At 36.7% G+C, this 24,574-nt stretch overlaps 1 protein-coding gene and 1 pseudogene across 1 annotated transcript; one reads left to right on the top strand and one right to left on the bottom strand.

The window, feature by feature from the left end:
- Positions 1-2,227: 2,227 nt before the first annotated feature.
- Positions 2,228-2,980, bottom strand: LOC148842740 (thionin-like protein 2). Its single transcript, XM_088958688.1, has 2 exons — positions 2,547-2,980; positions 2,228-2,466 (listed from the first exon to the last, which is right to left on the bottom strand). Exons 1-2 carry the CDS (start codon positions 2,815-2,817, stop codon positions 2,405-2,407), a joined length of 333 nt encoding a protein of 110 aa, XP_088814814.1. The 5' UTR covers positions 2,818-2,980; the 3' UTR covers positions 2,228-2,404.
- Positions 2,981-14,324: 11,344 nt separating this feature from the next.
- On the top strand, positions 14,325-14,801 carry LOC148842741 (NDR1/HIN1-like protein 1 pseudogene; annotated as a pseudogene).
- Positions 14,802-24,574: the final 9,773 nt, after the last annotated feature.

The following is a 24,574-nucleotide window of genomic DNA, read 5'->3' on the forward strand; positions in this document are numbered from 1 at the left end:
ACAAAATAACGGTCAAAACTTTTTAAACGGTTCGAATAATTCAACCGCCTGAATCAATGGTTTGTTGATTAAATCAACATTTTTTTATAAATATCCAGCTTTAAGAAAAAACAAAACCATTCAATTGACCGATTCCCGGTTTTTTTGGTCCAACCATCCAGTCTAATCCGATTTTAAAAGCCATGCTTCTTTGCTAGAAGCAAACCCCCCAAATAGAATCCTCGTTGGGATGGAGTGAATAACTGACCAAAGAGTAAACACCTTGCCTGTGATCTTCCTGTGGAAGAAAACTTTGGCTATCCATTTCAACAGCTTGGGCTGTCAGTATACTAGTACAAAGGAATATGGAGCCTATTAACAACCCGGATTGTCAAATTTAGACAGAAAATCAAGTGGTTCTTGTACCCACTTCATAGTGTACGAAAATATTCCCGATGTACGGCTGCAAGGGCTGTAAAGTGGGTATGTAGACCAATTTTGTGAGGAGGAAATCCCAACACAAGAATGAAGAAAAAACTACTATAAGCAAGACCCGTTAATGGTGGGTATTCGTTTTCTGAAACTCTGATGTTATATGAACCAAAGAGCAAAGACACAACAACCGGAACTGTCCCTTAACCTAGTCCTCCAACTGAAGGCACCAAAAAGGCATGGTTTCTGGCTCTCTTCTAAACTCAGCTCGGAAGGGGTGTCGGTGGTGGGCAGTTGGATAGAATCAGGGCCCTACCACAATGAATTTCCACTTCAGTCTAACCCTATTTTGTTAAGCCAAGCCTAAACATGAATCCAAATCTTGGACCATAGTACACCCCTGGTGGGTTAAGATAGGAGTGTCAATTGGACTGGATTTGGTCCAATCTGATCTAGTCCAATGTGAGTTTATTATAAATGGATTAGATCCAATCCAATCCAATAAACATTTTGGACCGGTCCAATTTAATGTCTGACGTGTCTAGTCTGTTCAATGGACTAAATATTGTCTTAATCCAACCTAATCCAATCTAATAAATATTTTGGACCAAATTGATCCAATCCAATATGTCTTATTGGTCAGTCCAATCCATCCAAATTGATTTTAGACCGGATGGGGTCCAATCCAAAACCGGCCCATTGACACCCTTAGGTTAAGGTCAATAGAGATGACTTTGGCACTGCTATCCACTGTCTCTCTCCATGTGATTTAGTTCATACTGCCATGTCTCTACCACTGTTATTATTGTACGGAGTTCAAATGGATTAATGCGTCACACAGAGAGACAATTTTTTTCCAGGTTTAGTGGGTTTGAGTTAGGGTTCCCACGTTCTACAAACTTTGTATTAAGAGAACTAAGAGTAGAGAGCAGTTTTTGTTTGGAGAGTAACAGGACCCGCAATTCAAGTTTTTTTCCATACCCATCAAAGAAATCACGAGTAGGGCTGGCAATGGATCGGATATTGATCTAATCCGATTCAACCCAGTATGAATCCAATATAGATAGATCAGGTCCAATTCAATTCGATAACTACTTTATACCACCATTTTGGACAGGACCAATGCAATGTCTAAACCTCCAAAATATTTAAATTGGTTTTAATTTAAATTGGATCCAATCTGATCCATTGATATTCAGATTGGCTGAATGCTTTAATTGTTTAGCAGATTATGGAACCAATGATGAGGTTTCATGTCAGTATTAAATTCATGGGCCCCATTATAAAAATTGCAGGCTCCATGTATGTAATACTAAGAACCTCATCATTAGTTTCAGTCCATCCAACAGCTAAAGCGTTCAATTAATCCTCCACCCTGTCTATTGATATTCATACTCTTATCTTATGTCAATGGAGGGGGCATACTAGGCACTGCCCAGTTCAACAAAAATCCATTATAAATAGATCAGGTCCAATCCAATCCAATAAATATTTTGGACCATTAAGTTTGGACTAGTCCAAGACCCCTCCACCGGCGGGCCCCCGGTAGAACTGTGACCAAATTGAACAATAGTGGGTGCGGGGAGCCTGCTCATTCTGATTGGTGCTGGTTACGCGTGCCTCTCTCTCTCTCTCTCGTCACTCGCAAACATTGAAAATCAGCAATCAGCTTGACAATCACGGGTGATCTCTGACTCTTAGACAAGCAAAAACCAGAGACTGTTTCTTTTTTGGCTTTTAATGTCAGACTGGCACCCGTGACCCCTCATGTCTCAATGGAATTTTTTCTTTGGGGCAAAAGCCAAAAGGCCACCAATAAGACAAACAATACTTGGCGCTGCGTGCTTACATTCTTTATTTAAAGTTTGAGTCACAGACAAACAGATAAAAACTGAAATTGGCATCTTCATCAGTCCTTCCTCTATATTTCTATGTAATAAAACAAATCATTCAAGACCTCAAGCTCACAGTGGAGAGAGTCTGGAGACTAGGACTAGTACTTCTTCCTGCACATCCGAGAGCAGCCGTTCACACAGCCTTCCACATCCTCTGCACCTGCAAAATGAAAGCAAAGAGATGAACATGAGAAAGAGAGAAAGAGAGAGAGGGGGGGGGGGGGGGAGGGGATTCTCTACCTGGTTTCTTCTTGGTGCTGAGATTGGTACAGAGAGATGAAGCACAACCAAGACTGCAGTAGTAATGGGCATCATCAGAAAGAAAGGGGGGAGTGATGCATTCCTTCAGACATTGCCAAGAACAAGACAAGGCGGTGGTGTTTGGTGTGATGAGACAGAGAAGGAAGCATTTGACGTAACAATCCTTGAAAGAATCTGCTGTTGTCTGCCCTGCAACCAGCCCAACCACCATGATCATCACCAGAGCTCCCTTTACAAACTTCCCCTCCATCTTCTTACCAAACAGAAACCTGCAGATCTACTCTCTCCTCTCTGTTTCTCTCAATCTCTAGACAAGCTCTATCCCTCTCTGTTTCCCTGGTTTGGTGTTCTGATGAGCCCCTCCAGTCTTGGATTTATAGGACTTAGGACGGAAACCCTTCACCCATTCACATTTCATTTGAGTGCTTTTCAGTTCTCAGTTTATAAAATATTTGGAAAAGGTGAAACTGGTAGTGTGTTACCCATTAAGATTAAAATAAATAGTTAACTTATTTGGATAAAATAAATTATTAGGGCGAAGGAAATCTATTTTAAGAAAATAAAGCTGTTTTTATCTTTTTTTTTCAGTTTTTCAGCTCTTTTTTAGCCTTATTTTTTTATTATGGTAAATTACTAAAACCTCACTGAAGTTTGATAATTGCAATCACTTTTCCTAAACTTTGTCACATAGTTGCAACTGGAAAGTAGACCCTCTTTTGTTAAAATACTCTAAAAAGAAACATAAAAATGTTCAAAATACCATACAGTTAGTTACTTTTCACCAAAATGTTTTTTTTTTTCAAATCTTCCCTTCATATGAATTGCTGGCCCAAGTCTTTCCATAATCTCTTTTCTAAAATTGATTTATTTTCTAAATTTGTCCTTTATATCAATTGCTCACAAGTAAAGCTACAACTTTAAGGCCCCATTGGCTTTTCAATAAGTTAATTATCCAGGTAAATGCAATTACTTAGGTGTGCTTTTTTTGGGAAACACTTACCCGGGCAAATGTATTTTACCCATGCTCTTTTATTTCCCAAGTAAAAAATGCAATGACCATTTTAACCATAAAAGTCAATTATTAAAGGGGCATTTTTGTCCCATTCAAGTGTTGGCAACTTCCTCCCTGGTGGGAAAGTTATTTATCCACTTAAGAGATGATAAGTATACATAGAAAAATAACATTTTCCTGATCCCTACATTAATCTGAAAAAAGAACAATGGATTATTAGTCAATTGAAACCAAAATCCCATTGACCAACTTTACCCCCTCTCAAAATCCAAAAAAAAAACACCCCCTAAGGATCAGTTTGAAAGAGTACAAATGCAAATAATACAAAACATATGATTTTATACTCTACATATTTGTATTTATACTCTTTCCAAACTGAGCCTAAGTTCTTTTATTATTATTATTATTATTATTATTATTGTTGATGTTGTTGTTGTTGTTGTTGTTTTTCTATACAAACTAGCTTCAATAATAATTGCTTATGTATTTTAAACATTTTTGTGTCTCTTATTAGAGGAATGAAAGAAAGGAGTTGACTTGCAACTGTATCAAAAAGTTTAAGTTTAGGAAAGTGATTGCAATTGTCAAATTGTAAGGGAAAATTCAGCAACTGTCAGAAATTTATGAGGAAGGTTGCAGCAATTTACCCCTTCTTTTTATTTATGCATCCTTTAAAAATTAGTTACAAACGAGTCACAGGTTGTCTGAACGTGGGACCCATATAATGGCGGTGGTGGGTCCACTGTGTATGAATTTTGTATGGCCGTCACGCCATGATGTTAGGCACAGTCTGAATCACTTGTTGGCTAGAAAAGTAGAAAATTGTTTAGCAAATTTCATAATATGGTTAAGCAAATTTCATAACAGTCTGAATCATTTCAGTAAATCAAAAGATCATTTGCCTTCCAAAATCAATTAATCAAAAATTTGTTAAGCAAATTTTTGGCTTTAAAAAAAAGGCATATTTCATTCTTTTCCATCGAGTTTATACTTCATATTTCATAACATGGTTCAAAGTACGGTACGTATCGGTTTTCACTGTCACCGAAACATTAAATACTTGGTTTTATGCCTTGCCATCGAGAGAAATAGATGGCTGAAAGTAAAAATCTCTCATATTCTTAGAGAAGGTAACAGGGCTGCTGGCTAGCTAGCCAATGAATGAAGTTAAAATTAATTTGTGTTCTGATGATATATTGGGTGCCCGTTGTGAATTATGATGTGTTATGTTGATTAGGAATTCAGATTTCATCGTCACATCCCCTTACATTGTGCATTGGGAATATTTCTCCATGAATAAAAATATAGGAGTACGGATATGTTTTCAATGCATGGTTGTAAAAAGCTGTGAGAATAATTTTGTGAGCATCAAATCCAAATTCCTTATTTAACTGTTAGTGACTTGTGTGTAGCTTCTTCTCCTATGTACAAAAAAAATAAATAAATAAATAAACATTAAGACCCCTTCTGATATGTTTATTTTTGAAATATTAAACCAACAATTAAATAAGTGAACATCAGTGTTCAAAGACTCGGGATGCACAATTTTTATGCAATACATTAGGAGTGTCATATTTTAGACCTGATTTGAAGAATTTATACAGTATTAGGCAAAGATGCTCAACCCAAGCTAGGGATGCAAATAGTATCTGATTGTGTGAAACCGATTCAATCAAGGCCCGTTCGTTTTTTGGGAAGTTACTTACCCAGGTAAATGCATTTACCTAGGTAAGTGTTTCCCAGTAAACCCTTACCAAGGTAAGTATATTTATCTATGTTCTTTTATTTTCTAAGTAAATAAGATAATGACTGTTAAAACCATAGAAAGTCATTATTAAAAATGGGCAATTTTGTTTCATCCAAGCATTAGCAACTTCCTTCCGTATGGGAGAATCTGGATCTCCTGCCCACACAAACTCTGCTCATGTCTATCCACATAACATCACAGCCACACATGGAGAACATCTCGTCCTCCTACATAGTATTATGTAGGGGGAGATGTTCCCAATTTATGGGGGTTGTGTGTTGTGGGGAGATGTGGGCAGAGTTCTCCTGGGCAATAGATCTGGAGTCCATATGGGAAGTTACTTATCCATGTGGAAGATGGGAATAAATTTTCCGTCTACCCCATATAAATAAATAAATAAAAAAAAAAGAACAAAGGTATCTTGGTCAATGGCAACTTCCCCCCTCTCAAAATCCAAAAAAAAAAAAAAAGGCACTTATCCATATTTTTTTTATAATTGGATCAATTATACACCCCTATACTGCCATCAATCAGTTTTAAGTATATATGCTCATATATACTTATAATTTATATTGGCTCAGTTTGGAAGGAGTACAAATGCAAATATGCAGAGTGCAAAACCTTTTATTTTGTATGTATTTGTACTGTACATATTTGCATTTGTACTCTTTCCAAACTGAGCTATTCTATCTATTAATATTAATAGAGTTGATTTGAATAGTGTTTTTCATTATTTTTTTGTAGATTCAAGTTTCATAAAAATAATTATCAACTAATTTTATAAGTCGTTTTCAGTTCATTCTGTTAATGCTATATATTATTGTGATAATGTTTAGTTCAACTTATATATACTATTCAATATTCGATTGTGATCCAAACTTGATTCTGATTCAAATAAAAATGAATCAAATTTTATCTACCTATATCCGATTCAATCCATTTGTATCTCCAACAAAATAACAATATGATCCTATGAACACCTTTCAAGAAAATTGTAATTATATGGATATGTCAAGGAGCATAGTTTGAATTAATTTCAAGCCTTAGTTAATTGCAACATTTTTTTGGTAAAAAGAAAAAAAAAATAGAGATAAAATTTCATCTAATTGGGATCTTCATCTAAGGATAGAGGAGGTATTTTAGCGGACATATGCTGCAACCATTGTCACTGCATTCTCTTGCGACCCCCTAATAATAATTCAAAACACCAAAGTGAAATATGGAATAACAGCATTATGACAGAAATTGTAAAGACGGAACTTTGAATAACAATGGGTGGAGTTAGACACTTAGACCTGGCAATCGGATTGGGTCATATTGGGTTCATGTTGGGTCAAGGTATTTTATTGGGTCATTTCAGGTTGGACCAGCTTTGTCTTGGATTGGTAAAGGATAGACCCTACCCCTAGATATTCAGGTTAGGGTTGATCTATTCTTTGACCAAATCGATGTTTTTTTCACCAAAAATATAGATTTGAGTTTTGGTTCAAATGACTTGAATGATTCAATTGTTTGGATCAGCATTGGTTTGAAAATAGTTGATACTGCAGCTGCCAACCATGACCTTTTGGTTCGGGCCATTAGATATGAGCCATGACCTCCTTATTGAATCACTATTTTCCATTTTATTCAATCAAACAGTTAAAATCAGAATAATTTATTCTTATTCTGATTCCAGACCCTATTCCCGTAAACCAAACGGGGCTTTAATACATATGTATCACCTCAATCAAAATAAATCGATCATCTACAGAATAATTAAGATAGCACCACCAGGAAATGTTCAGAGCTTGATTCAGGATTTCAAATATTAAAACATGTAACGAGGCAAGAGAACAGAAATCCACTAATCCATTATTCGCATACATTCAGACAATAAAATCAAACAGAAAATTGGTTAACTAATTAATCTCAGGACAACGATTCCCTGCTACTACTCTCATCTTCTCATCACTCTCTTTGAGGCCCTGGATCCAAGTTTTAAGTTGGAACTTGGAAGATGCCTTAAATTAGGGTCCACCATGTTCAAACCACGTGAATGAAAGAGAAAGAGAATCCCGAGTTAAATGTGATGGGTTTGTCATGATGGATTCGATTTGTGAAACGAGGTTTTAATAACTCAACAGCTGGATCGGACGCAAATTGGGATATTCTGCTAACAAAACACGTACCAGCCTTCTACTAATTTGATCTAACACCATACATTTCACCATGAGACTGGGATTCACCAGACCCGCCATGTATAAGATGTGTGGTGTGAGATCATATTCGTAGAGGGCTGGAACGTGTTTTGTTGGAAGATGATTCGGATTGGTCGAGTGTGCCTCACGCCAATTTTACAGCACATCGCAGACGTGCATTATGAACATCTCTTATACATGATGTTATCATATATGGGAACATGTTCCTAATGCACGGATGTAATGTTCTGTGAAGATGGTGTGAGACACATAGTGCTCTCTGTGAGGAGCAGATCCGAATTCCTCAAAAGCTGACTCACTTGTCAAGTTTCTAGCAGACATGATAGATGATTCGTATGAGACGGGATCTGCTCCTCACTCATGCCCATGGTTTTCAAAACCGGACCAGATTAGACAGTCGAACCGGAAAAATTGAGAACTGGTCAGGTGACCGGTTTTGGTTTTTCCCAAAACCGTTGATTTTGGTCAGCAAACTGCTGACTTGAGCGATTAACCATTTGAACCGTTTGAACAGTTTTGACCATTTTTTTTTATTTCTTTATCAAAACAGGCCTACCTTTCAGTTCGAACAATCGGACTGTTCGACCTAGTAATCGGACCCCTGACTAGTTCGGTCTCTAGGTCGTTTTTAAAAACCATGTTCATGGCACCTTACACCTACTTTACAAGCACATCCCGCCGTGCATTGGGAACATCTTTCCGTACTTATGTATTATTATTTACGGGAGATGTTCCCAATGCACGGTGGGATGTGACTGTGAGGTCATTGTGAGGCACCCTGTGTGAGGAGCAGATCCCAATTCGATTCGCATATATTTATTTTTTTAATAATAGTTCAAAGTAGGGTTAAGTAAGAGTCCATTTGGTTGAATAAGGATTTGTTTTTTGTTTTTTTTTTTCCTTTTTGAATAAGGGTCCATTTGATTTGCAATTAGAATTGGAATTGGAATGGTCTATTTCTCTTCTCTGTTTAGTTCAAACATAAATCAATATCAAAATCGAGATCAACTGAAATAGATTTTCATTTTCAAAGTAGGGTTAAGGAATGACCATTCCCTCAAATATAGGAATGTCATCCCATCAAGAATAGGAATGGAATTTCAATTCTATCCAACCCAACGATTGAAATCGGAATAGTTCTAATTTAGACCCTTATTCTCACAAATCAAACAGACCCCAAATGTCAAACCAAGTTGGATCATTGATTGTAACTAGACCTGTTCATGGGTCGGGCCAGGCCGAGTTCGGGCCGGGCTTTCACTTGTCACTAATGAAAATATACTAGGCCTGAGCCCGACCCCGACCCGACCAATGGGCCTATAACTTGGGCACGAGCCCGACCCTGATAAAAAGCCCGAAACCCAAGCCCGAGCCCAAAGCCCGACCTAATTGAAAAAAAAAAAAAAAACAATTTTCCCTATTCAAATTAGAATTAAAATTTCAGATAGTATTTTTTCTATTTAAATGAATAATGGGTCTACAAGATGGTATTTTTCCCTTTCTTTTATATTTTAAAACACAATTTTACATTCTTAAATAAAAAAATTTATTCAAATGGACATAACCACATAACTAATTTTAAGTTTAATATTAGGTCGAGCCGGGCTATTTTGACAAAACCCGAGCCCGGCTCGAATTTATTGCGGGTCGGGCTTTTTTGCCTGAATTTAAGCCCGCGGGCTTATAAGCATGTTCAAGCCCATCCGAGGGTCAGGCCGGGCTGGCCCATCGAGCCACCTGGCCCATGAACAGGTCTAGTTGTAACTTGGTGTAGTTTCAGTCTTTCGGACAACCACTGAGTGAAATATTTCGGGTAGAGATGCTTTCGCATATTCTAAAATCTGTTTTTTTTTCTGATTTTATCAAACCAAACACAGCTTTGGGGATTCTAATTTTGAAATATTAATACGAATATAATTAAGATTTAACATAAAAGTTTACTGAGGTCATCTTTTCAAGTATCAAGTCAAAAGCGGAATCATTACATAGATGATTCTGCCTTGCACAGAGCTGACCATAGATGGATAGGCCAAACTAGTGCCAGTGCAACAAAACGAAATAAAAAGCTCAGCACGCAGAACAGCAAATGAGTGCTCAAGCCTCATTGATAGCTTTCCCATTCCTTCACTTTTTGCTTTTGGTAGGCAAAATCACTACACCACGTTATTTTGCTTTCTGGGAATAAAAACAGAAAAAAAAAAAAAAGGAAATCACCTTAACTGAAAGTAATTCTGTTATGCTTCCCTGTAAGGGTGTTCATATTAAATGTCAAATCGGCCAAATCAATCGAATCGGCCTGGCCTAATCCAAGTTGTTCAGTTTTTCAAAATCATTGGTCGGTTTCAGTCTGTATGAAAAAATAAACCGATAACTTGGTTCGGTTTCGGTTTTTATGTATTTTTAAGTAATTATTAATTAGTCCCAACCTTATATGTTAAATGTTGATATATTTTATTTGTGTTTTTATCATTTATGATAAAAACTAAAAACATAAAACCAATACAAATATAATACAATGGTACAATAGTTAATTCATTTTTGTATAAATATACATATATATTGACAAAAAAACCAATTTTGCATAAAAAATTAATCAATTTAAATATATATTTTGGTTTTGCATAAAAACTAAAAGGAAATAAACTTAAATATAAATAGATATTTAGATATAGATATTTCGAAAAAGTATGGATAGGCCCTTTGTAGATTTCTGATTTCCACTTCAGATCTATAAACATTCAAACTGTCAAATACCCCCCGCCTCTACACACCAATGCTCTCCCGTAAATTGGCATCAATTCCGAGCTGGCATCTACCCCAAATGTCCTTTGGGCCTAAAAATTCTGACCCTGGGCTGAACCGTTATTTTTCTTAGATATTTTATTTTAAAATATATATAAAAACTGACTAAACTGATAAACCGACCCAAACTGACCCTTCATATTTGGGTCGGCTTTGCTTCAAGGTCAGTCGGTTTCGGTTTAGTCAATGAGTAAACTGACTATATTGGCTTGGTTAAAAAAAATGACTGAAACCAATGCAACCCGACCTGTGAACACCCCTACTTCCCTGTAGCATTTGAGAGCGAAATTATGAGTCCAAACCTGGCACAAAATGAGCATATCAGGTACATAAGAAAATATAAGCATGAGGATTCTAGGATTTAAGCAATGCTGTTCAAATTGAAAATTTTCAACTAAATGCAATGTTTTAAAAACCAATCCAGATTCAGAACCACTGCTTTCGCACTGGTTTTTGGGTCAGTAATTCGATCATTTGGTTCAAATGGATGGCCCATTTCAATTTAAAAATAAAAAATATTTAAAATATAGAAATGCCCAAAACTGTTGTCCAGGTCGAATGAATGAACAGTTTGATTGCATGGTTTTTGGCAAAAGACCAAGTCAGGGATGAAATAAAACCAGTTTTTAGAATTCAGAAAATTTTAACAACTTCCCAACCCAAACACCCAATTCATCCCAAATTACACACTTACTTCCAAACTGTGCAAAGTGTGGCTTGGCTTGGCTCATTTACATAAGGCAGTGTGAGTTGCACCTGAATCATTATACAACTTCAGGCAGCATTGCATTCATCCCCATTTGTTATTAGCAGCATATCATATCATCATGTCTTGCATAAAAAACAAAAAAAAAAAGAAAAAAGTCTCGATGCCATCTCGGTGGTTATACAATGTGTTTTTTATTTTTTTGGTTTTTTTCTGTTTCCTTTTTATAAATTTTATTTAATAAATAAAATAAATAAACTCCTGAAAATACGTTTAAATAGGTATATCAGACAGTATCAATACAATACGATACATCTAATACGAGACATATTATGCCGATGCTTTCAACCTAGTTTAGAGGTGATCATTCCTAGCTTGGCCCAATCTGTCCGGCCTGCAAACGTCCAAGTCTGGGCCCAGGAAAGCACTGATTCCTGGGTCATCAGCCCATCACTTCTAATTCTATTGCCATGATGAATCATTTTACCTGTTTCTTTCATGGATTGGTCAAATGTCACATGAATATTACTCACGGGTATAATGTTGAGGAAGGAAATTAGCATCTCTTTGATTTGCAGGAATAGGGTCTGGAATTAGAATCGGAATGGGCTATTTCAATTTCAATTATTTAGTTGGGTGGAATTAGAATCTCATTCCTATTTCTGTTAGAATGGTATTCCCCCATTTAAAGGAATAGTCATTCTTTGCCCCTCCCTTAAGAATAAAATCCCAATACACAGTGGTGGTGGTGCTGTGCAGGTAGGTATGTAGAAACAACTTGTGGGTACCCAATCCCGAGTGGTTGAAAGAATATTGAGGCAGTTTTGGTTATTAGCAGATCCCGGCTCATGTTAGAAACCCAACAACAATCCCACTCATAAGTAACCAGCAGATCTGCCACTCCGGATCTGCTGCCCACAAGAACTTTGCCCAAATCTATCCACAGCATACTACCTCCGTGAATTGGAAACATCCCCCCATGCATAATTTTATCCAAGAGGATGACATGTTCCCTATGTGTGACTATAATGTTATGTGGGTAGATGTGGATAGAGTTCTTGTGGACAAGAGATCTGGACTTCAGATCTGCAACTTGGGTGGGTTCAGAAAGAGTGTCAATGGACTGGTTTTGGATTGGACCATGTCCAGTCCAAAATCAATTTGGACAGATTGGACGGACCAACAAGACACATTGGATTGAACCAATCCAGTCCAAAATATTTATTAGATTAGATTGGACCTGGTCCGTCTGTAACAAATTTATATTGGATTGGGTTGGATTAAGCCAATATCTGGTCCATTGATATAAGATAAGAATATATGTGCTCATAGACTGGGTTTGAGTTGAAACCAATCTAACAAAATGAATTTGAATAGATTGGACGATCCAAACATTGAATTGGACCGATTCAAATTGATCTAAAACATTCATTGGATTGAATTGGACCTGGCCCATTTATAATAGACTCACATTGTACTGGATCGGATTGGACCAAATTCAGTCCAATTGACACCCCTAGGTTCAGATTTAGCATTTGCTAAAACTTGAATAGACCTCACCTGGGCCGGGCCTGATGTTGTATAAATTCTTCAATTGGCTTTCCACATTTGCATCGCTAGATCCAGAGTGGCCTAATGGTCGTCACCTGATTGATACGTTATCCCTCCGCCCAGGGCAAGTGTCAGACCAACAAGATTGTGGGCCTAAAATTGCTTTTTAGTATGGCCTGGAGGCCCATCAATCTGGCCTTCCTTGGTGGTAGTTTAAAAGACGATCCACGGACTGATCACCCGTTTCCTTAGCAATGTTTTAAAAACTGATTTAGAACTGGAATCGCTTTGATCATTAGTTCTTGGATAATAATTTGAACATTCGATTGAATGAACAGTTCGCTTAAATTTAAAAAATAAAAATAAAAAATGGTTAAAATCATTGTTCAAGTTGAATGAGTCATTAATTAAATCAACGATTTTTTAATAAAAAATGGAATAAGGAAAACAGAACTAATTGTCTGGACGCTTTTAGGCCGAATGGTCCAACCATCCGGGTCAATGATGGTTGAAAAAACCATAACTCAAAGGTGCCGAGCAAATGAGCATCAAATCCAAGCACATTTTAGCTAAATGAAGATATGGTTTATTTGGTACGATATGATAGAACTGCGACCCTATTCTACTAGAAAATGCATTTTTAGGTCAAACTAAGAATGAATCAGGGTTCAGGCCAATAACAAACGCATGAAAAAGACTTTGGCTGCCTACGTTCGACAGCCTGAGCTATCAAGCTCTCAATTCACTTAGCAATGCATTCATCATTGGAAGTTTGGTACTGTCGCGAGAAGTTTATGTGAAATAAGTTATGTAAGGAAAACAGAACCCCCCTATCAAGTTTAGACAAATACTTTTGGGTAAATTACAAAAAACCCCTGTATTATAGGGTCTGTGACAAAGAACCCCCCTATACTTTGTTTTGCAACAAAGACCCCTCTGTATTATGACCATGAGACAAAGACCCCCCTTACCGTTAAGCATTAAATTATCAAAATACCCCATTAAACTTTTTCTATTTTCTTTTTTTGCCCATTTTCTCTTAAAACCTAGTTAATCTATTGTTTTCCCTTTCTTCTCTTCTTCCCCCCCCCCCCACCCCCACACCATCCTCTCTCATTCTTTCTCTCTCCCAATTCTCCAAAATGAAAGGACAAAGGAAACCCATTTCTCATCTTCCCTTTATTCTCTTCTCCATCTTCAATCTCGCCTCTATAGACATCACCAACAATGTCGCGATCATGGGAAACTGCAATGCTTGATAGCCAAACAACAAATGTCTACCCATATCATCGAGAAGTTCACCCAACTTCAAGCTCTCAGAAAGCTTAGCCTGCACGACAATATTATCACAGGAGCGAGAGGGAATGGGGGCGAGAGGGATTGTATCTAGGATCTGCTCCATTGCTTGGATTTCAGGGATCTTATCCCTGAGCTGAGTTTCAATTCCCATCTTCAAGGTTGTTTGGCTATAGTATGGGGAGAGAGGCGGAGAGTTGGTATGGTTGCTTCACCGTCAAGATTGTACCAGCAAGCAAATACTACGGCATCATGAGGAGAGAGGCGGAGAATTGAAAATACTATGGCAAATACTATGGATTTCTGTGAAACAAATGTCTCTTTCTTTCGTTCCCTCTATAAATCTGTAGACACGAGATACGGATTTCTGTAACTAGTCCACTACCTTCGATTGACTTAGGGCAACTTTCCTGCAATCTGAGACAAAAACCAACGAGCGAAGATGTCAATGAAGCAGGACAATGGTCACCACCACCATCACAAGTGGAAGAAGCCATTTTCTCGATGAGTATTCCTCGTGATTTTCATATTCGTCATTGTAATTATGTTCGCCATCTTCCTTGTATGGGCGATCCTCTGACCCTTCAAGCCCCAGTTCACACTGCAAAACGCTATGGTGTACTAATTTAACACCTCCAACGGGAACTTCCTCACCTCAAACTTCCAGGTCACAGTCTCGTCAAGGAATCCCAACAACAAGATCGGGATCTAGTAAGACAGGCTCGAAGTGTACGCGATGTACGGTAATCAACAGATCACCCTCCCGACTAGATTGTTGCCCACCTACCAGGGTCACAAAGACATCAATGTCTGGTCTCCGTTTGTCTACGGCATGTCTGTGTTGATAGCATCTTACCTCGCTGCCTTGTTTACGTAGGAGCATAATTTCGAGACCGTCTTGATCAAAATTAAGACATAGGGTTCCCAAAAGATGACACCCAAGATATCTCGTCTGGCATAATTGTTAGATTCTTATTCCACGATAATGAACCGTCGAACCCGCCATCACCATCAATCCCACTAGCCACTGGGCAAACCTTTCCACCTCCACCTCCACCATTGAGGGTAAATTCTTAGGTCCCGTACTCGGTTTTCAGTAAGTTACTTACCCAAGTAAATGTAGCTACCTGGGAAATACTTACTGAGTAAGTGCATTTACCCATGTTCCATTTTATCCATAAAAATCCATTATTAAAATGGGAATTTTTGTCCCATTCAAGTGTTGGCAACTTCCCCCTAGGTGGGAAAAATAAACTTTCCTTAATCCCCACATAAATCTGAAGAAAGAACATCAAACTCTTGGTCAATAGGAACCAAAATCCCATAAACCAATTTTTCCTCTCTCAAAATCCAAAAAAAAAGAATGCCCCCTTAAAGAGATTTGCAAAATGCCAACTGGCTAATTGATAAGGTTTTTGGCTAGTTGTAACAGAAATTTGGGATCAAATTCCACCTGTGCCATGGTTGGGGGGTTATAGGCTTGAGGGATGGATTATCCTGTGTTATATAACACCATGGGGTTATTAAGAGAATTTTATTGTATAATCAATGTTCTGAATCCGAATGGAGTGTCTTATTAGAAAAATTGGAAAAAAAAAAAAGAGACAAAGGAATTCAGATTAGTTGAACGCTTTGGCTGTTCAGTAGGCCATGGAACCAATGGTGAGGTTTCATGCCAATAAAAAATTCATGGGCCCCAGACTCATAAGCCATTAAATGGTCTAGCTTTTGGATGACCAGACCAATTGCTCATCAGGCCCGGAGATCAGTTCAAAATATGATTCTAAATTTGCAATTTTGGCTTAGTTTAGAAAGAGCACAAATACAAATATGTAGAATGTAAAACCGTGTATTTTGTATTATTTTGTATATATGTGTATTATACAAATTTGTATTTGTACTCTTTTCAAATTTGGCCAAGTTTAGGAATACAAATACAAATTTATAGAATATAAAATATTGCGTATTATATTATGATGTATGTATTTATACTATACATATTTGTATTTGTACTCTTTCCAAACTGAGTTTTGCGGCTAATATTTAAGCAACTCTGGCACCTCCAATGATATTGTGACACATAGCACCTCAGAACAACTAGGTGACACCTGGAACCACTTTGGCAACAACTTGCCTTAGCCAAGTTGATGGTGTTCCACCTGGCGGCCTGGCATAGGCACGACTTGGCACAGGAGCGACCTAGCGGCCTGGCCCTAGTGCGAGCTAGTAGCCTGGCACAGGCATGATTTGGCAGCCTGGCACTAGTGCGACATGGCAGCCTGGCCCTGGTGCGACCTAGCGGCCTGGCCCTGGCGCCGACCTGGCAACCTAGCCCAGGCGTCGACCTGGCGGCCAGGCACAGGCGCCAACCTGGCTACCTGCGAGACGTGCTCGCTAACAAGTTCGACATGCATGTCCTAACACTCCCACGATCTTTGGAAGTTGGCCCACATGCCGAACGATCCGGAGGGTGGTCAACATGCGTGGTGCGTGAAGCTCACACCAAACAATGCCTATATAAAGGCACCAACCCCAATGGCAAGTGAGCAAGTAAGCAAGTAAGCAAATTCTAACTCTCATACTCTGTGATTTTTAGCTCGTAGTCTACTATCAGAGCAACCTCGCCGAGTTAGCCACCCTGGGTCCTCTGACATTTGGTTCCTTGTAGGTCTCTAAAGAGCAACGAAACTCATCAATCCATCTCGGCACATGGTCAGCCCGGAACCTCACCAGGCAGCTCGGCACCTCTCATGTAGCTCGACGCCTGGTTAGCCCGGCACCTCACAGGCAGCTCGGCGCCTGGTCAACTCGGCACCTCATAGGCAGCTCAACACTATAGTCAATTCGCCACCTAGCTTGCGCAGCTCAACTCAGCTTGACATCCAGGTCATCCAACAAAAGTTCTCCACTTCGGCCTGAGTCATCGGCCACTTGGAAGCAGACCAAATGACGAGGTACTTAGCCAAAAAATTGGTACATGACCAAAAATTAATTCATCAGGTAGCTTAACAACAAGACGGGATCCAATAAGCACAGCTTTGTGAGTACACTGATAAGCACTCGACAAATATTCTTACAGTTGTCCTAAAAATTTGCTTTGAATATTTTCAAGGTTTGGTTGGTATTCTTGAGGTGGTATCAAAATTTTCAGAGTGCTTATTGATTTGAATGAGTTCAGCTTCCGTTAGGGCATAGCTCTTTTGAGCAGTCTTTATCGTCTTGTATTGGGAATATCTTCCAACTAATGTGATTTATTTCCTGGCGAGATATTCCCAATGCAAGGTTGTAAGAGGCTGTTGGGATGGTGTGAGTACGGGTTTACCCTAACCTAAGCCAATCACTAATTAACATGATGTTTGGTATCCTGATTTCTCATAATTGGCACTAGATCAAAGCCACATCATTGATTCAAAAATTGCTGATAAATTTGTTGTTTGGTTAGCTGATTTTTGAGAAATTGGCAAATCACTAGAAAATGATTATTAAAATCAGGCCTAAAAGAAGAATCACTGTTTTCAATGATTTCTCTTTTCAAGCCAATTATTGAGGTAGACATGGCATCAGTGGTATCAAACAAACAATTTCTCTAGTTTATAAGAAATCGGTGATCTTAAAAATTTATGATCACTGATTTATGAAAAATCTCACCGGAAGAGTCAGCAACGGTATCAAACATCACCTAAATGTACCTACTTGATCCAGACTCGTTAACAAGGAATATACAGAGATATGAAGAGATATGAGATAAAGCTTTATGTTGCAGCATATGCACAGTAGCATTTGCCCTAATTGTTTAGAATGGAGAGAAGTTCTATGAAAAGCTAAGATAGGCTAAGCCCCAGAATAGTAGCTGACCCGGCCCAATATGGAGGTTGGGATTCTCATAGTTTTATTAATTTTTTATTTTTTATTTTTTTATTTTTTTATGTAACAATAGCTGACGAAATGCCATAATATAGAATAAGAGTTTCAATTGTTTGAAATATTGAGAATATCAATACTTTGAACCTTGATTGGAACCATGGTTTGGCTCTCCAATTAGGTTCTTTCTTAGATAGGCTTATATCAAGGCTGAATTGGCTCAGACGGTATGAAAAATACCTACCTTAAACACTAAAAATTTATGTTTATGTAATTTGGAAATAAGCTGGCCATCTATATTCATAGCTTCTGTTGTACACAGGGCTCTAAGTGGATAAATTCTCATATTCCTTAGTCTAAAATATTTTATATCATAAATTTATTTTTAATAATATTATTGTATTTAAAAAAATTTTAATTTAATTTTTAAGTTTAAATCTTTTGAACCAATTGACCAAATCAATACAATCCGAGTTGGTTGGTTTTCATCAATGGTCAGTCGGTTTCAAGTGACCAACTCCCCAACCTAACCAAGTCAATCCGGTTAGCCAAAACGCCTACAACTGAACCGAATAAACCCATGAACACTCTTAATTTCAGCTAAATTAATAGTCTAATCTCCAATAATTCTTGAAATTTTATAGTAAAAATACGCAATTATTGAAAATATGTTGATAATAAAAATATGATAAATAAATAATAAAAATACAAAAATTACAAAAATACAATTAATACTAAAAAATATATTAAATTATTGAAATTTTTTTGTTAAAATTATTATCAACAAATTTTAATTTATTTGAAAGTTTTTTTCTAGATTTATTAATTCATATAAGTGAAATTAGTCATTTACAATATTATTTAGCTATTTAAAATATCATTATTTCAATTTTGAAATATTAATTATTTATTTAATTTAATAATCCAAAAAATAATAATTTATACTATTATGGCATAATTGTATTATTAATTTTGTAAAGTATTAAATTATTATTAATTTGAATATGATGATATAATTATTTTTCTACTTTTAATAATTTATTAGATAATTTTTGTTGTTTAAATATTTAAAATCTAGTTATGTTAAATATTTCATTATTTAAAATATTAGTTACTTAAATATTTAAATAATATATAAAATATTTAAAATTTTTCGTTATTTGAATTATATTTATTTTAAATTTAATGTATAATATTTAATACGTGATTATATAATTAATTAGCTATCTTAATATTTTTTAATTAAGATATTTAGTTATGGAAATATGTTAATAATATTTTATTTTTTAATGTTAAATTTTTATTATTTGAATAACATTTAAATTGAATAATCCAAAAAATCATAATTTATGTTTTTAGTACATAATTTCATGATGAATATTGTAGAAATATAAAATCATTAATATTATGAATATTATTAAATCTATTATAACTGCTTTTTGTGTTTTTAATAAATACTTTAAAATTATTATATAATTTCGTTAAAATATTTAAATGATGTTTAACTTTTTTTAATTCAAACTTTGTTTAGATAAATATAGATAAAAAGTGGGGGAGAGGATAAATAGGAATAAGAGATAATTTCGAACTAAATTAGATATAATTTAAGAGATAAATAGGAATTAGAGATAATTTAGGAGAAAGTTGGAGATAGTAGGGGAGGTAGTTTAGGAAAGGATATTATTTAAGTTATTCGAACATGTGGAGAGAGAGAGAGAGAGAGAGAGAGAGAGAGAGAAGAAGTGGTTTTTTGCTTTATTTTTCTTTGTTTTTATACCTTTTTTATAACTCCAATTTTTTTCATCTTTTGTTTTATGTTTCTAACTACAAAAGCATTTAATTATCAAGAGAAAAAACATATGTTCATTTGGGGTTTGGATAATGTGATTCCAAAAGCTAGATTTCATTCATAAAAATGGAGAGAAAGAACAAATGGAGTTTTCTAAACTATCCTTGATTGGAATAGAAAATTAGAATTACCCTCGATTTTCTCCTTGATCTGACCCTAATGGATAGTATTGGATATTGATCCATCCTATCTATGTTATATTCTATAATGCAGTTGTCCACCTCAGCTTACTCTCTTCTTCTTCCCACCCCCTTTAGAATTTTGTGATTTTTATTTAAAAATAAACAAAAAAGAAATCAAACATGCCACTTACAATCGATTAAGTTTAAGGAAACTTATGTTATGTTTGGTTTGAAGGAAAAGGTAGGGAAAGGAAGGGAAATGTAGGGAAACCTTTACAAACCTTGTATAGGTTTCCCTGCCTTTCCCTACTTTTTCCTTCAAACCAAACACAACCTTAATGTAATTACTCCCTTTTAACATAGGCATCTTTTAACACCAGCCCATGCATTGCACAGGTCTCTTCTAGTTAACGTCTACCACAGTTTCCCCATTCAGTTTTTCTGCTATCCTTTATAAGATTTTAACTCGTACCGGAGTATGGAGTTGTACACTAGACCTAATTATGGGGTTAGTAACAGGCCTATCCCTCTCCAGACCCTGCATTGATGGGAGCCTCATGCATTGGGCTGTTCTTGACAATTAGATGCATATGGGAACCATTGACACAACCAGGAGAGCCTACCTTTCCATGGTTTGAACCCACACCTCCTCAATACGAGAGATGCCTCATGACCAACTCAATAAAAGTGGATTGAGCAATTTCCCATTAAATTATGACATGAATTTTGGTTGGATGTGCTTTACATCTGACCTATTTTAAGTGTATTTGCATGAGCAGATTTCCCATTAAATCATCATTGTTATTCGAGCATTAATCCACTATCCGGATTAGGGGTGAGCATTGGTCTATTCGGTTTGGTTCCAAGGTAGAACCTAGAACCTATCATCAACATATTCTGTAAGGGTTGGTTCCAAGGTAAGTTCTAGCATTGGCAGTTCCAGGTTCAATTTGAGGTCTACTTGTAGAACCTATTCTTTCTTTACCACCCCCCCCCCCCTTCTACCCCAACAAAAAGAAAGATACTATCTTTGAAAACTCGGCGACTTTTAATCAATAACACATACATACTTTACATTTATATTACCTTTAAGGCTACGTTTGGTTTGAAGGAAAAAGTAGGGAAAAGAAAGGAAATGTATTGAAGCCTATACAAGATTTGTGAAGGTTTCCCTAACTTTCCTTTCCCTACTTTTTCCTTCAAACCAAACATAGCTTTATTGATTAAATTGAGTAACCTAATCTGAATATTATCATAATATATCAATATAAAATTCAAACTTATCATTATAATTTAAATTTTATAAATATTACCTTTTGCATTACTTATTATACTCATTCAAATATTAAATTGAAGAAAAATGATCAAATCACTTAAGTCACTTAAAGGTCATGTGGGGCCATGGTTTTTGTAACCATGAGTGCATATATGGACTCAAATCTTTTCACCTTCAAAGTATTTTGGAATTTATTTCAAGGAAAAGTTGAGAGGCTAGTTCTACAAATGCCAATTAATTAAGGGTGATTCTTCGAATTAGTTTAGCTAGGATAAACCCCTAAGATAGGCCCTGGAATTGGCTTGCATGGGGATCGGTTCCACAAATTTAGAATGAGACCCTATCCGATAACAAATTGAATAAGATCGGTTCCATTCAATTCCGAGTAGAACCTACTCAATACACATGGAAAAAGTGTTGAGACCAAATTAAAGAGGCCCTTGTATATAGATCAAAAAAGGGCCGTATGTAATGGCCAAAAAGGTTCAGCTTGATAACCTTTGCCACATGTACAAAACATTACTTTTCTGTCGAGTATCTTTCCAACTAAAACTAGTAATATCTTGGATGGCTAATATCACATTGGAGTAAACGCGAGGCTGAAGAAGATGCATGGATGAATTGAATCAGCCATAATTCAGTCAAAAGTTTCTCTCTCTCTCTCTCTGTCATCCTATGATAATGACTTGCACTTCTAAATCCGATTTGGAGACCGAATCCCACCCTTTATTACGTGCTTTTTCTTTGACAGTAAAGTATCACTCCTTCATTGATTCACTTTCTACTCACTTTTTCCTTGCACGCAAGAGACATTCTAAGTAATCAGAATTGCAAGCTATGAAGCCTACACTAGGTGGGATTTTAACCAAGCGTTCATAAAAGCATATACAGTCCATCCATCCTAGTCCCATTGTTCATTCATTTCCCTAGGCTGCGTTTGATTTCCGTGCAAAAATCATCGATAATCAATGTTCAATGGAAAAGTCAGCTGATTACACAAAAAACAAACGCATGTAAATGCGAACCTACGGCAAACAAAGTCTTAATGAATAGTGGGTCTCTGCTTTATTTTCTCTGAGGAATTTTATCGAACAGAAAATGGTAAAGGGCTTTGGCGTTTATCCAAAAGAAAAAGGCTATGATTTAGCCCTAAACTTGCAACATGAGAAAAGGCCCAGAAAGAGAAAAACACATACCTAACCCCTAAAATAGGATTCCTAGCTCATGTCTAGACAACACAGCTCTTATTCTCCAACTTTAGAACATAAATGCGCCATGATCCAACACAAAGGCTGCCACATGGGAAGGTACCCTTTATTTTTTAACTGTCTGAAAGAGGCCATGACTCATGAAGGGATTCATGCCAAAAGACAAGGTGGGGAGTGGGACAAAGTTGTTAAGTGCTATGTATCTAATCCCATTTCCATGTGACCAGCACCACAATCTCTCCCCACTGAAAGCAACAACCATAATTGAATCATTTCTCAATTAAGAGAGGGATCAGTTTTGATAATTTATAATCATCTCCTTTGTTATATGTTGAGTTGTGCCTTTGTTTTCTTTACAATTGGGTGCCAATTTGATCAAAGTTGAGTTTGAAAATTAAAAGAAATCTAAAGCTCTAGGCAGACAAATCTCCTTTCATATATTTTGCCTTTTAGCCATGATATCACAACCCTTTTTTTTTCTATTACAGACTAACAGTTCTCTTGGACAAGTCTTCATTTGCAAAAGACATCTAGAAGTATTGGGAATTTCTTGAGGTGGAATCCTGAAAGTGCTCCACATGTTTGTCTTAGTAATAGATTCTCCATTCATGGGGAAAGTAAACTGTAAGACAAACGGGTTATAAAGGTCCACAAACCCAGGTGGTCCAACATGGGCCCGGACCAAAATTGGCTGGTCCAAACCCTTGATAAAAAAAAAAAAACTTAGCCTTTTGAGGTGGGGGTGATTCACACCAACCAAGTATTAGAATATTCTAGAGAATTCACTAATAAATTAAAGAGAAAATAATGTAAATAGAGGCCCGATACCCATATGGGGACCCAATACACTTAAGACCCAAATACCCAAAAGTTGATCCCACACTGGAGGGTTTGTAAGCAGTCTGATCCCATATTGGTTCATTTTGTCATTTTTTTTCTTTGGATCTTCGAAGATCTTACCATGGTCAGTTGATTTGGACAGTCAGACCATTCAGCTTGGGAATTGTTCAAGTAATTGATTTCGTTTTGACTCTAAATTTGGTCCTTGATTAAAAATCATTGAATCAATCAATGACATGTTGATTCAGACAATCAAACCGTCAACCCATTTAATAAATTTTTGTCATTTTTAATTTAATTATTTTTATTTTTTTAATTTTTATTGTTAAAACAGACCATCCGTTCGAACCAAAAAGTTAAACAGTTGACCCAAAAACCAGTGGCCAAAATGATTCCATTTCCAGTTCATTTTTTTAAACCATGGATCTGACCTGATTATAGAATCCACAGTCTAACACAAACAGCCCCACTAATGATGCTTGATTCCACCATTCGACGAGCTAAAGTGGGAGCTGAAGACATGGCTATTTCCAGATTGGGTTCCACACCTGACGTGTCAAACAGACGGGGTCCAATAGGTGATCAATACTCAAATAATCTGTCGAGGTTGTCTAATGAAGGAATCACTTTACACTCTTGTAACAAGAACATGAAGCAAAAGCAGAGAGTAGAAGTGCCAAATAGCAAAGGAAAATATGGTACAGTTCAAAAGATATCCACGAAATTGAAGACCCCAGAAATCATAGTACATGAATGAATGATCGAACAATTACACATGTTACTTCGATTTCTTTCATTTGTTTTAAATCAGAACAAACAAAGTAAACAGAACAAATTCCTCCCCAGTTTCTTCTTGTATTCGTTATTATGCATTAAAAGCTTTTCTTTATGTTTACGTGTGAGATCGGTGTGGCAGTCTCTGCTTCATTGTCTCATATCCCCCTCTCACTACTCATGACAAGAGAATGTTCTTTCACTTCTTCAATGTTTCCACCAACCTATCTAAACGCGGTTTACCATCTATAAACAACAACCCATTAGCCACGTGGCTAACTTTGAATATGCATGAGAAAACTTTGTCTACAAAATGCTCGTGGAGAGAGAAAGAAAGGACCAATAATACATCGTTCCTGCTTCGGATGTTGTACAGACTGCATGTGCCATGCAATACAGAGAGAGAGATTTTGTCTTCTACTCTTCTCTTTCCAAATGTAGTTAAAACGAAATTATTTGAGATATGATTCTATCAATCACATGGTTGTAGGGTCAAAATAAATAAGCTGTCGAAGAGAAAAAGGTAAAGATCATTGGATCTAGTTATGGGACTCATCATATAACAAGGCCCACGTAGTTGAATACTTGAATGGACCCAAACCAATACCGAAAGAGGTTATGGGCCTTCAATTCGTATGGTGACGCTTTGGCATGGAGCTGGAGCCAGGACCCAGGAGGTGTTTTGTGGGTCTGACTTGGGCTCCACGCGGCCAATCTTGGCCTGGACCACCCACTTGTCATCTCCATTCTCAACAACCCCCA

This window comes from Nelumbo lutea, chromosome 8, assembly GCF_056320005.1.
Source record: "Nelumbo lutea isolate HS-2025 chromosome 8, American lotus-T2T, whole genome shotgun sequence".
Lineage (NCBI taxonomy): Eukaryota > Viridiplantae > Streptophyta > Magnoliopsida > Proteales > Nelumbonaceae > Nelumbo > Nelumbo lutea.